Source organism: Nematostella vectensis, chromosome 15 (genome assembly GCF_932526225.1).
Source record: "Nematostella vectensis chromosome 15, jaNemVect1.1, whole genome shotgun sequence".
NCBI classification, from domain to species: Eukaryota; Metazoa; Cnidaria; class Anthozoa; order Actiniaria; family Edwardsiidae; genus Nematostella; species Nematostella vectensis.
In genome coordinates, this window is record NC_064048.1 from 6665027 (window position 1) to 6679534 (window position 14508).

Consider the following 14508-nt stretch of genomic DNA (forward strand, 5'->3'; position numbering starts at 1 on the left):
AGAATAAATATAAAATAAGACGTGTAAAAGAACTAGTCCCCAGGTCATCTCATTAGATGTAATCCAAGATGGCGGCTACAGTTGATGAAGACAACGTGGATCAAAAAACGAAGCCAGGAATCGTATATCTTAGCAGGCTGCCGCCATTCATGAAGCCCGCTAAAATAAGACACACTTTCTCACAGTTTGGTGAAGTCGGAAGGCTTTTTCTCCAGCCAGAAGGTTAGAAATGTAACCTTTACACAGCGACTTTATTCGTGGCTTGTTTGACTTCTGTTATATCGTGTTGTAGATCCTTCCGTTCGAAAGAAAAGGAAGAAATTCGGCGGAAGTGGCAAGAAGGCTTTCACAGAAGGATGGGTTGAGTTCAAAGATAAGAGAATCGCGAAGCTTGTGGCTCGATCCCTAAATAATACACAAATAGGTAGGCAAATATGCAAAATTGTTGGCGACAACACTCGAAATTTGTTAGACAACACTTGTTTCTTTTACTGATTTCCAGGTGGGAAAAAGAAAAGTTATTACCACGATGATATATGGAATGTCAAATATCTTCCTAAGTTTTTATGGGGGCACCTCAGTGAGAAAATAGGTGAGTACCAAACGTCGTTTCTGTCTGCAGTTTTGCACGGTACAATATCAGATTAAAAATTATGCAGTGTGTGGCTATATGAATGATTAGTAATGGTACCATAACAGACGTTTTAAATCTGTTAACTTTCAATCCTTTCAATCGATCGAGCTAATACAGAAATAAGGGGCAACAGTTGTGTGCATGCGCCAAGGCGATAGGCAATAAAACACAAATAGAAATAAATAAAAATTTAGAAGTAAAAAAAAAAGTTGATAACATGACAAAAAATAACAAACAAAGTATGCAGATGATGCCCGGCAAGATCATTACTACAGTATGGGACTGAATGTTTTTTAACATTCCACACATGGATTTGGCATGGATTCTGGGTGGATTTGGCGTAGAGTCCACTCAGTTTCTCCGCTCACCTCTGTGGGTTCCACCCACAAAAATCCACGCAAGTTTTGCTCATTAAAAGATTGAATGTACCTTTTTGCCGGATGATGATGAATTCAATACACAGTAATACGTTCCTCTGACGAAGTGTTTTCGAAGTTCACGTTGAGAACATCAACTTTTACATGGTTTTGTTGTTTGGTATTAACCCATTGACTCCTGGCTATTTTTTAGCTGAATTTACAAAAAAACAGACTGAAAACAGATACCTCCCCCCTATTCTGAGTTTTATACAGCCCGTCAAAGTCAAACACAGCTGCACCTAGTCAGCAGTATCCAAGCTTTCCAACAGTGCTTTGCGGTCCCCACTTTTAATCCCTCGTCGTTGTGCTGAAGCCAGCACAAGTTGATGGTTGCTTGTATTTTTCATCAAAAATACAGCTATGAGCATATTGGGAGAGTGTCTCAGGACATCATGAAGTCTATTGGGGCATAATTGAGTGCTTTGCTTATGGATATTTGCAAGCAAAGGTGGATTCATGATGATTTTTTTTTTTTTTGGCTTTGCCTGGATGAGAAAATAATTTTCTAATGAATCACCACAGCTCTCCTAAATGCTGTCTTTTCTGAAACCAAATTGATTCCAAAATTGTTTACACTGCTATTCTGGGTCTGTATGACCTGGAATTGATTTGTTTGGCTTCGGGGTGAAAAGACTTATAAAAAACCATCTGACTTTGGGGAGAGGAGTGTTGACTGGGCCTTCCCTCGTGAATTTTTTCCCTGGATCTCCCAGAATGCTTTTCAATCCGTAAAGGCATCTTCGTTGTTTTACAAGCCTTCAAGGAGTGGACATTGTGTTTTGAGGCCATGAAATGAACCTGGAGGTTCAGAATAAAGGTATCTATTTGTGTCTTGAGCTGTGTTTGCTGATCTCTCTCCCTTTTGTTGTATTTTGAGCGTTTCATTGAGAGGGGTGAAAAACATGGTGACTTGAGGCTATACAAATCTGAAGTGTGGCTTCAGTAGGCAGACACATACTAATCAGTTTTTTATTTCTTACTGTTCACGATATGACAAAGTAGCTTTCTGATCTGAAGCAGTTTATATTTCCGTAGCACTGTATTATAGACCGATTTGTTTGTTTGGTTGTTTACATGTTGACGTCTAAATTAATAATAATCGATATTGATCAGCTACACTCATTTGTTATTTTACATTTGAAAATGTAAAAAAAAAACCTTCACAAGTAAACTCTGATACTTGAGTAACAAATACAGTACAGTACTTGATTGAAATATCTCAGTTACTTGCTTGAGTTAGCTGGTGAACATAGACGCTTTGTGTGGCTTGGTATTAAGTGACAGTGAACGTAAATTGTGTTATGATTGGTCTACTTTAATTAATTTTCCAGCATTCGAAAAAGCAGCAAGAGAACAAAGAATGAGGACTGAAATATCTCAAGCCAAAAAAGATGCAAACTTTTACCTAGAGAGTGTTGAGAAGAGCAAAGCCTTCCAGGCCATGGAGGACAGAAAGAGGAAGAACAAGGATAAGGTACTGTTAAGCAGATCTTGATCTGGGGAAGAGAGAAGGAGAAAAAATTAAACTGAACAAAGAGATACAGAACCTTTAGTGTGATTTTGATGAATGCTATTCTGGATTTTTTCTTATTCTAATTTTTGCTATATAACCTATCAGCTCAATTGGATATAAAAAATTAACAAGCAACATAAAATCATCTTTTTGAGAACTGGTTGAGTTAGAGGTGTTTCTTTTCCAATTATTGCATAGCTTGCTTGAAAGCTTTTGGGCTTATGTATGTACTAAACAGGTACAAAAATGGAACCCTATTTTACTTTTGATTGTTTAAAAACATTGTCTTTATTCACAGATCCCAGACAAGAGCTTGCGAGCATTCAAGCAACACCCAGTCATTGATCAAGAAGAGAGGTCAGCTGAGCCAGCAGCCAAGAAGATAAAGAAATCACACCCGGAAAAGCTAAGCAAAGATTTACTCAGCAAGGTGTGTTATACCTATTGTAAGTGCTTTTCATTTCCGAGTGTCAACTGGATTTTGGTGATAAAAGTGATTTTGCGGTTACTGTATAAAAGCCATTGCTGTAGACTGTCAACCAATGAAAAGTACTGAAAAGTTCCAGGCAAAAAATGAACAATGAACTTTGGGAATTTTTTTACTTCCGAGCCTCTTTTGGGTTGTGTTATTGTGTACTGTACCGGCTAATGTATGTATCACGTTGATAAGCCATTGTTGACGCATGACATAGTTCTGGACCCACTTTTGCTCTTTTTTTTCTTCTGAGTTAAATTTGTATACATGACCAATGGTTTTGCTTGTCTGTTGTAGCTAATTTGCCATTAAAAAAAACAGTTTTGGAAGGCATCAAGCAATTTTACAAGCATTTTGCATTGTTTTTTTTTTCTTTTTCAGATTTTCACAGCAGGTACAAAAAGGTGATGTTCTGAATATCATACAGTAGATATAGAACAAATGATAGCAATTTTGTAAATATGTTTTCATTATATGTTTGTGGACTTTTCCTAAAGCTGACTTTTTTATGATAGAGAAATACATGTAATGTCCTACTATATAGAATACGTTTTTAGATACAGGCAGATTGGTCTTGCTGTAAATATTGCTACTATATCAACATCTGCATCTGTTTGTAAAGCACCAGTACTTCCTATAGGAAATAAAGAAAAATATTAATAACAAGATGGCAAAGAAGTATCATTGGTTTATTGTTCCAAATGCCAAACATTTTAGTGTGAAAATGACAGTGACTGTTAAAGTCCAGTTTCAATTCAAATGTGCCCGCTAGTCATTAAAGACTTAGGTTGGGTAATAGTTGTCTTTCATGAGGTGGACGTACTTGTCGACTTACATGGGGTACTCGTTGACTTGCATGGGGTGCTTGTTGACTTACAGGGGTTACTTGTTGACTTACATGGGGTACTTGTTGACTTACATGGGTTACTTGTTGTCTTACATGGGATACTTGTTGATTTACATGGGGTACTTGTTGTCTTACATGGGGTACTTGTTGACTTACATGGGGTACTTGTTGACGTACATGGGATACTTGTTGACTTACATGGGGTACTTGTTGACTTACATGGGGTACTTGTTGACTTACATGGGGTACTCGTTGACTTACAGGGGATACTCGTTGACTTACATGGGATACTTGTTGACTTACATGGGGTACTTGTTGACTTACATGGGGTACTTGTTGACTTACATGGGATACTTGTTGACTTACATGGGATACTTGTTGACTTACAGGGGATACTTGTTGACTTACATGGGGTACTTGTTGACTTGGGGTACTTGTTGACTTACATGGGGTACTTGTTGACTTACATGGGATACTTGTTGACTTACATGGGATACTTGTTGACTTACAGGGGGTTCTTGTTGACTTACATGGGGTACTTGTTGACTTACATGGGGTACTTGTTGACTTACATGGGGTACTTGTCGACTTACATGTGGTACTTGTTGACTTACATGGGGTACTTGTTGCCTTAGTGGGTTGGGTACTTGTTGACTAATGTTGGGTGTATACTTGAATTCTTGTGGGGTGTATCCTTGTTGACTAACATAGGGTACTTGTTGACTTACGTGGGGTATTTGCGACCTGTCTTTCGTAGTTTCCAATGCGTTTCAGTCACGCGATGTTTCCCGTCTGTTGCGTGAGACACGCTCAAGTAGAGAAGCGCCCGAGTCACGTGACGTCTCGCCTGCTGGTATACAAATAGGGGAATGCGGAGGTTTATAAGACAGGAAAGTCCAATGTACAGAGCTGACCGTACACAGATCTTCCCTGAAGTCCTTGTCGTGTTACCCGAAAATACGGCCACGACTCGCTCGAGGCTGATTTTTCGCTATAAAAACACCGGGTAAACGCAGGCTATGTTACCCGGTGTTTTTATAGCGGGCCGAGAATGCCGTTTTGATGACATCTTCCGGTCAATTTCGAAATGCTGCTTTCCTTCTGGCACCGAATCCCGCTAGAATTTTAGCTTAATATCTAATTGTAATGCATGTATAGTTGTTTATTGGTAACTGCCACTTCAGGTCTACATAGCTTTTTGTATTTGTTGTCTAAGTTGAAAGAAAAAAATGTGTTCATAAAGTAAAGGCCCAATAAAGCTAAATAAATAAGAACTGACCATACCTTCATGCGTTGATATCGCAGATGCCAGTAGCACAATGATTAATAGAAAGAATACCAGACTTTGGGCTTATAAACCCATGGTTGTATTTGCTTTGCGTCTTACCGAGAAGTGTGAGTTGTGTTGAGGGTAACTTCCAGGTGTGTTATATAAGGATGGTGCTCTCTAGTGCAAAGACCAGGTGTTAATTTGTCTTGTCGGTTGAATATTGTAAGGTAAAGAAATGGACTGATGTTTATTAGCGTCAAAGACTTGAAAGCTTTTAAAGGTAAAAGCCCGTTTGTTAGAATATACGCTAGTGATTGCAGACATAGGCAAATTTTTTTTTGTACACCAGAAATACTGAAACATCCGAACCCCAAGACTCTTATATGAAAGCTCGCCCAACTAGACCCGTTAAACATCCTCCGTTACCCGTAGTCCTGTCCCATCTGGGTTCGATTTCCAGCTTGTTTCTGCGAGCCCACGTGTACCTCTATCAGCATTACTGGGGCCAATGAGGCCTAGCAACGGCTGAAAATAGAGCCCACAGTATGTCCCTTTAGGAGGGGGGCGTAAGGTTGTGGTGATGCGGTTTTGCCTAAAATCTGGCGCGGTTTATCGTTTTTTATTCCTCGTTATTGCATTTTCTCTAGACTGCGTTCTTTACGGTTATTGACTTGTTTTGCAGTTTCTGTGGGTTTTTCCTGCGGTTTCTGTGCGTTTTTTCTGTGAGATTTTGCGGTTTCCGTACATCCCTATTCAAGTACTTTTTGTATATTTTCCTTTCCTCGATAACCAAAGAGCCCTGGTCAGCCACGCATTTATCATCGAAAAAGGCCCTCAACCTATTTCTGAAGACAAATCATTAGAAGAGACATCAAGGTAGCCACCTGTAAAGTATCTGGCAACATTTACCCGAAATCAGCCGATGAGAAATCCACGCAGTATTTTTTACTGGGATGACAAAATGGCACCTAGCATAGACGTAAATCAAGATGGCTCTTATTTTCGCTTCAAATAAAATTCTTGCTTGTGCAAAAGGCGGAAAGATTGAATGCAATGGACACATACTCTGTGTACATTAGGGAGGTACTCAAAAGCCACATTATACTGCGGTCTATTAACACATGACGCCGTGCTTTCAAGTCTTTGTGCACTTTTAATTTGCTAGATCGATGCTTTCATCTGATACAACCACCTATTCCAAAAAAAAATTAAAAGAACAAAAGAAATACTCATATAAAAGAAGCCTTCTATAAAAGCCCAACAATTCATGCTTTTACTTTCATAAGCCTCAGCTCTGTCTATTTTGCAACCGCTCTTGTTAGAGACAACTCAAAGGTATAAATTCCTAATTTATAGAGCACTAAACAAGGCGATGACAGGGCAACTCGAGCTATAGCTTCCTCCGAATTGCTTAAAACGCTAAATCCCTTAGAAAACAAATACTAGAGACCCTCAATCCCGCCCCGAATCTCGGCGTTTTTTACGGAAGTCTCGGACTCTCGGGAGTCTCGTTTTTTTTTTTTTTTGTTTCGCTTTTGTTCAAAATTTTAGGGGTCTCGAAGCCTCGTTATTTTTAACGGCAACTATAGCTACTGAAACAAGATTGCATTGTAACTCTACTTATTTTTCAAATGATTTATGACATACCTCGAGTAAGTTATCCGAAAACAAGCTCGAGAAAAAAAGCTTGGGTCGATTGTTTTTAAGAGGCCGGAAAAATCTCGGGGTCAGATTCCGAAAATTTCGCGGGTCTCGGCTCCTCGGCAAGTCTTCGATTTACCCATCGCTACCCCTTAACGCTACTCCAACGAGCCGCCTTACACATATAAAGATCATGACATCAAGTGATTAGCATTTGTTTGTGTCGCTGTGAAGAGATTGCGTGATGTGAAAGTGTGACCGCGGGAAATAGGTTCACATTGCAAACACGTTTCAGTAATGACACACTCACTGAGTGACATGTTCGCAATGTCAGTTTTCATACGCCAGTTCCGTACTCACGCGATGACGTCAAAATCAGCCAATCACACGCCACCGTCTGAGGTCACAGCCAATCAGAGTTGTCAAATATCCCAGTAAAATCACTTTACGTTTCGAGCCTACATAGATGGGTTTCAATAAATTAGCGACAAGAACGCCGCATAGATTAGATCCAATACTTCGACAAACCAGACAACATCAATATTTTTGGAATAAACCTTACTAAAAATGGCTGAAAAAGCAGAACAGGGTGTCCAGCCTGTACTTTTACTTAAAGTGACCCCCAGTACAACACCCCTTTTCGATTCAATCGAAATGTGCAACGTGGATACTGAGAGCCGGTCCTCTGCCGGCTCGGATTCGAAGAAACTAAGCGATGATTGTCCCGAAGTTGTAGTAGTGGATGAAAGAGAAAAATGGGGGAGCAAAATGGACTTTCTTCTCTCGTGTGTTGGCTATGCCGTGGGTCTGGGCAATGTCTGGAGATTTCCCTATCTCTGTTACTCAAATGGTGGAGGTAAGAATGGGTTCATTCGGGAATTTCTAGTTTTTTTCCGGTTACAAAACCCGCCTTGTTCTCAGACATAAAACGACGTCTGTCTAAAGATGCTCGCTAAATCTGATGGGAAGGATGAAGGCTGCGCTAATTTTATTATTTAGCCGAAATGATTTTCATTTACTATTACTTTAGCAATGTGCCTATCATATGGTTTGTTTGTTATACGCAAAATTCATTCAGTAACTCACGTAATTTTGCCACCCCTGTTGACGCTATTGACTGAATAAATTGAATTATATTGAGTCGAGATTGAAACCTCTTTCTTAAACCAGAGTAAATCTGGCTGAAATGCTTGCTATGAATTCAGATGCGTATCAAATTACCCATCCGTTTTTTTGCCGGCGCGCGCTTAGACCTATTCGATCGCTTAGACCAAAGCCATCGGTCTATCATGGTCTTAAACCGGTTTGGGCAGTTTTGCGCGCAGAGCAAGGACCGCTGAAATCCCCACTAAACGAAACCCTCCAAGATTTTGAGCCTTCTACGGTAGCACTTTGGGAACACGTTTTTTCTCCACAGCGGAAATATATCAAATATATATGGTCACATGTGGTACGTTCCATAACACTCCCACTTTGAATGATTGATTCCTAGAAAATTATCAGTTTCGTTCAACAGAAATATTTATTCTGTGGACGAAAGTATTTTCTCTTATTTCGTGCCTCTGCATAGCTTTCTTGGTGGGAAGGCACGTCACCAGACATATATCAGCTCAATAAAATTTCTAGTTGTGGTGACCTTTGGTCCAACATTTAAGGCTGCCTTTAATTCGCGTCTAACGCTAGCTGTGAGTCAAATGACTCCGGATGCTTCTCGGGGGGAAAACCAAATATTTGCTTCAGTCCGGGTGGTTTGGTTAGGCCCTAGGCAATGCCGGCGAAATCTGAGTAGATGAGAAGCCTTTCTGCTGATACATATAGAAACACTACTGTTTGTAATTTAGTGTTTCTTTTCCACCGGCGCTCTCAATAGATCCTTGTAGACGCTTGGATAGACTACGTATATTTCGTTATTGTTATTATCTTTTGATATGAATGCCTTTTTCGGAGATTATTTGAGTGGTATTTCAGCACCGTGGGGCTTTGTTCCCCATGGGTCATGCCTTAGAGCATGTTATTATTTCGTCTAGGAACAGAAGGTAACTCTGATATGGTCTGATAGCCTGAAACCTCGATAGGTCGAAACTCTCCGAAGAAAAGAACAGTTCTAAGGCATTCTAAATTACAAAATCGAATTGTGCTCATTATTATTACCTTATTATTGCTATTGATCTAGTGTAATTCTCTCCCTAAAAATTCATTGGTATTATATTCTTGTATATACACTAAAGTTTAAGAACATCGTTAAAAACATAATTATTCAGCCTTAAAATGTCCCGAGAATAAGAACGGCCTAGCCTCAAATAGAAAAAGGGCGTAATCGATAGCTTTTATAGCTGTGCGTGGTCGGAAGACCGTTCGCTTTAAAAGTCATCTAGATCTTTTGATATGCATTCTAGCGCTAAGTACGTGTATCAGTTCCTTTGATCTGCGAGTGTGACGGTATTCAGTTTACCAGATTGGTCTCGAATGTTTATTCTTTTCAGAAGAATGTAAATTCTGCACATTTTCCCGCCGAAGGACTCTACAAAAATCAGCTTGAATATATCAATCAATTTCAAACTCCGAGGCAAACAAACGAAAAGTTTGCTACATATCCACATTTACTAGTATCTCTCTGTCGCTGACCCGATATCAGTAAAGATATAATATCTATAAGTAAACCTGTTAACAGGTAACAGGTTGCTTCTTGTTTTAAAAACATTAAGTTGTCATTAACGACGTGAATTTTCATAAGATTAAAACTGTTTACTTTGTAAGAGTAAATTTGCATTTTGGAGTTGGCTCTACGGCGTTATTTTCTTATTTTTGTTTAGAATAGACTCCTACTTTGTTTACTTATCTAAGGCCTGTGTTTGTACTATCCGCCAGCGCAAAGGAATAATAAAAATTGTTTCGGCGTGTATCATGTGAAATATGTTGGATCATTTTGCTATAATTAGAAATAAATAAGCTTGTCTGTTTGTCTGGGTCTGAAGCCTTTCCAACAACGCTTCCACATAATCAACCCTTTATAGAGGGTTTCAATTGAGATGCCTGACCTACAGTTAAAATCAGGTGATTTTACCTTAAACGCTTGAAACGTTTTTCAGCATCTTTATAATGCGGCTAGGGGTTATTTATTATTTGCTATTTATTATATTAAGCACCAGATTTTCTTGCTAATCAAAGTCTCTTCATCCATTTGCAGCCTCATTTCTTTTGCCCTATATCCTGATGTTGGCGTTCAATGGCGTGCCATTGTTCTTTATGGAGCTTGCTCTTGGCCAGTACTTGAGCTTGGGGCCCATCGGAGTTTGGACCGCTATGTGTCCTATGTCGCGAGGTAAGAGACCTTCACCAGCCGCCCCCCCCCCCTCCCCCAAAAAAATACATAAATAAAAATAAAAATAAAAACTGAAGTTTTCCGCACGTTCCTGGGAATTTAAAGCAACTACGGCGGCGGCGGCAAAAAGAACGTAACCCCCAAAAAAGCTTTCATGCTTTGCGCACAATTCAAAACTAGTTTTGATAAATTTCAGTTATTTTTGTAGTACCCCAAAAATATTTCTAACATAGCAAGCACGGATGGTATAGTTTTAAGCGCACACGTTCCCGTCCTCGCTAGACCATGAAACTTGGAGTTTTCACGTTCAGACAGAATCCATTTGGATTGACTGACTCTTTGAATTTCAATTGTTTTCTGCCGTCGCTTCGCGTTGCCGTCGTCGTTGCTTAAATTCACTATCTCATAACCCATACCCCCCGAAAACAGGAAAAAGGGGGGAGGGGTGTAGTGGATTGGGTAGATCTTAAACAGGCTCCAGAATATGAAGTTCCTGCAAGTATCTGCTTGAACGCAACATTCAAAGGCCGCCATTATTACGCAGACACTCCGTCTGAATAACAAGCCACAGAATACCCATTTCAACCTGCTATAATTTATGCGAGTGGATAAGTCAATTAAACCTCGTTATGACATCGATATCGACCCCGATATCGACATAACGACATGGGCGCACTCTTATCTTCGACATAACGACATGGACATAACGACATAAGAGAAAAAACATGTTTTTTTTGTTATGTCATTATGTCCATGTCGTTATGTCGGGCTAAACAGTGCGTACGCCCATTTCGTTATGTTGTTATGTCGCTAGTGTGCACTAGGCATTACTATTGGTCTTAAAGTGTTGATGGCTAAAGTCCGCTAATATACCGTTATCGAATGTGAGCAACTGTATTAATATCATCTCTGAACGCAGGGGTTCCCGAAAAGGCCATTCCAGCTATGAATGCGCCTATTCTAGCCTCTTTTGCCTTAATCACTAAACATATAAATAGTAGCTGATCGACATCCTGTCTCGGTAAATCCGAGACTTGCCGAGGCGCCCAGACCCGCGTTTCAGAATCCGAGCCCGAGCCCTTTTATCAAATTCCAGAAAGAGCTTTTTCCAGCTTGTTCTCGTATAACTTGCTCGGGGTATGTCATAAACACCATTAAATAAAAATCTTGCTACAGTAGTTAAAGTTTCAGGACTCAAAGGCTCAAGGACTAAAGGCTCAGGACTCGAGACTCAAAAAGAAGGGGAAACCCGTAGCATGGTAACAACATAAAACAGATCGCGTTTAACAAAATCCGAGACTCCGAGACCGTGATGATTGAAAAAAAAACCGAGGCTCTGTGACCCCTTAAAATCAAATTCCGAGACTTTGCGACACTTTTTGCGAGACTTTCGAAATTTCGAGGTACCAATCGCTACCCCTAATCCCAATTAAGTGTTTGATCGGCTTTCTGTTCTGTTTCGAGGCGCGTTGGCTTTTACCCAATAACAATTGAGTGTATGATTGACAATCTATTTTGTTTCGAGGTCTTGACTTTAACCAAATTACAAAAAGTGTTTTGATTGACCTCCTGTTTTGTTTCGATGTCTTGGCTTTTACCCAATGAAAAAAAGTGTTTGATTAGCATTCTGGTTCGTTTTCTGGTGTTGGCTTTTACCCAATAAAAAATAGTGTTTAATCGACATCCTGTTTTGTTTTCAGGCGTAGGCTTCGCGATGATCATGATCTCGTTTCTCGTGAGTATCTACTATAACATCATCATAGCATGGGCGATACTCTTCCTATACAACTCGTTCCGTGCGCAAGTCCCTTGGAAGACATGTGACAACGACTGGAACTCACCCTTTTGTCGGTACGTTATAACTATCGAGTTACACCCGAGTCGTAGCAGGCCTCGAGATATTGGGGGGATGGAGGAATGGGGGGGGGGGGGGGAGGGGGGGGAGGGGGCAGTACAGAGTACAGACTTGTGGGGGCACAGCCACATATATATTTAAATATTGGGAGAGGGCACGTGACCCAATGCTCCGCCCCCTGCTACGTCACTGCACACATTCTATTTCCATTGACCAATCCAAGCACGTTACTGATAGAAGTACTTTTGAATCAAAGATCATTAAATAAGTTTCATACTTTTTATCTTGGATGGTTAATTTAAGGTTTCCTTGCATGTAGACCGTAGTAAATTTATGAAAGTAATCGAGTGGATGATTGACTGCCAGCAAAATATGGTGTTTTATACAAAACAATATGCCTATAAATAGCCAAAAGGACTAATCTAAAGTTGCTGTTCACCAGTCTACTGATAACTGTTGTTTATGATAAGTTTGACAGATGGAGGTGTTTGTTGTACAATATATTATAATCCATTTTCATATTATTAAAAATACTTAAAATCTTGATTTTAAATGTTTATTGTTATATATTACTTTTAATCAAGTGTCATAGGGGTGTTTCTTTTGAACACCCCTATAGACAATTTATTTCCCGAGATATTTCAATACCGAAAACTCTTGCGAAAACTACAAATTGGTAATAATAACATTAACAAATATGAGGTTGATTGACAAGCCCAAAAATAAATGAAACTTCTTCCTCCTTAGGACTTCTGAGTAGAATAATTATTCAGCTTAAAATTTAATTCAGGGTTAATATATTTTTAGTGAAAAGCGCTTTGGGAACTTCTCGTTCAACTGCACAGAGCTCGGACTTGCAGCTAACTGTACTCCAAAGTTTACGTCACCACCCGAAGAATTCTTCAAGTAAGTGCGCATGCGCGCTAAATAAGTACCCATACACGCAACCTCTTGCCCAGGGTCTTCTGTGTAATTTTCAATATGGCGTCTAGTCTCTGTCAGCGCCATTTTGTCCAAAGCCAACGTAATAAACAGACTCTGAAACAAAAGTACCACATGAAGTTGAGATAGAACAGAGTTCCGGAAACAACACGATAACTGTTTGATCGATTTGTGTCTATCACAGCAAAGCTATCCTGAACATCAGCAGTGGGATGGACAAGCTTGGAAGCATTCAGTGGCCCATTCTGCTATGTCTCATCCTTTCCTGGCTCCTCGTCTACTTCTGTCTTGTTAAGGGGGTTAAGTCGTCGGGAAAGGTAAGGCACACAATACGCACCTGATACGACACGGCAAGCATTGAACGCAAAGGTGACAATTTCATACCTGTCAACCTGGGTGGGGTTTATTTATTTATTTATTTTATTTATTTTTTTTTTTTTGGGGGGGGGGGGGTGGGTTTAACCTTGCAGGCGTTTGCCGTATAGAAATCTCTCACGAACAAATCCACTCGTAGATCTCACGAGGGTGTTAGAATATAAATTGCGCTACGCAAGGGAATTATTGTTCACAATATTTCAATTGAAATTAGGCAAAATGACGATTTAATATATATAATAATTTTTTCGAAAGCGATAAAAATTGGTAAAAAAGAGGGAGATTTGGTGCTCAACCGCGAGGGAGAGAGCGGGGAGGAAGGGGGTCCAAAATCTTGAGACTTCCCGCCTAATGCGGGAGAGGTTGACAGGTATGCAATTTACCCTCCAACTTATACGATACAGCAGATTGCGTAAATGTGATATTTTAACGCACCCTATAACTTAAGACAAAGCAATATGCATACCCCTACTTGCCATTAAAGGAGTGAAGTAAAAAATAAATTTTTGTTATGAATTACATTCTATAACAACTGACACACAACCGATGCATTCTATATAAATAAAAAGCTCTCACCCCACTACGATTCCTTGCCCTAAATTTGGCGAAAATCAACCATCTGGCCATCACAATAAAGACCTTAAATATTTTTGATGATGGGGAGACGACAAACGGCGAACACGTTAAAAAAAGGGTTATCGTGCGCGCTGAAATCGTCTATTCCGCCGCCGTAAATCTAGATCCCTAATATGTTCTATTCACGGGGTTCAAATTCTTGTCACCGACTGCTTCTAGACTATGCACTGCAGCTGATACAGCAATTAATTTGTTTGTTTGTAATCAGGTCGTGTATGTCACTGCTACCTTTCCTTACGTCATCCTGGTGATCCTGTTTGGGCGTGGCGTATCGTTGGAGGGGGGCAGTGGACGGTATCCTCTTCTATGTCAACCCGGAATGGGACAAACTCCTGAACCCCGAGGTAAGAAAGACTTCACTTGATGGTTGGGGGGGGGGGGGGGGGGGGGGGGGACAAACTCCTGAACCCCGAGGTAAGAAAGACTTCACTTGATGGTTGGGGGGGGGGACAAACTCCTGAACCCCGAGGTAAGAAAGACTTCACTTGATGGTTGGGGGGGGGACAAACCCCTGAACCCCCGAGGTAAGAAAGACTTCACTTGATGGTTGGGGGGGGGGGGGGGGGGGGGACAAACTCC

General features: G+C 40.3%; 2 protein-coding genes across 3 annotated transcripts in view; both read left to right on the forward strand.

Moving 5' to 3' along the window:
• Positions 1–51: 51 nt before the first annotated feature.
• Positions 52–3709, forward strand: LOC5506373 (pre-rRNA-processing protein ESF2). Of its 2 annotated transcripts, none has more exons than XM_048722557.1 (6): positions 52–222; positions 293–424; positions 503–592; positions 2385–2527; positions 2865–3012; positions 3423–3709. In XM_048722557.1, exons 1-6 carry the CDS (start codon positions 69–71, stop codon positions 3455–3457), a joined length of 702 nt encoding a protein of 233 aa, XP_048578514.1. In that variant the 5' UTR covers positions 52–68; the 3' UTR covers positions 3458–3709. The 2 variants fall into 2 exon arrangements, with proteins under 2 accessions (XP_048578514.1, XP_001627090.2); XM_001627040.3 differs by having other exon boundaries at positions 2865–2996.
• Positions 3710–7262: 3553 nt separating this feature from the next.
• The window catches only part of LOC116614120 (sodium- and chloride-dependent GABA transporter 1), a 16839-nt gene continuing 9593 nt past the window's right edge, over positions 7263–14508 (forward strand). The window contains 7 exon segments of the mRNA XM_048723130.1: positions 7263–7655; positions 9987–10121; positions 11822–11972; positions 12784–12882; positions 13103–13235; positions 14138–14209; positions 14211–14273. Coding sequence (XP_048579087.1) covers positions 7367–7655; positions 9987–10121; positions 11822–11972; positions 12784–12882; positions 13103–13235; positions 14138–14209; positions 14211–14273 — 942 coding nt within the window. The 5' untranslated portion in view covers positions 7263–7366.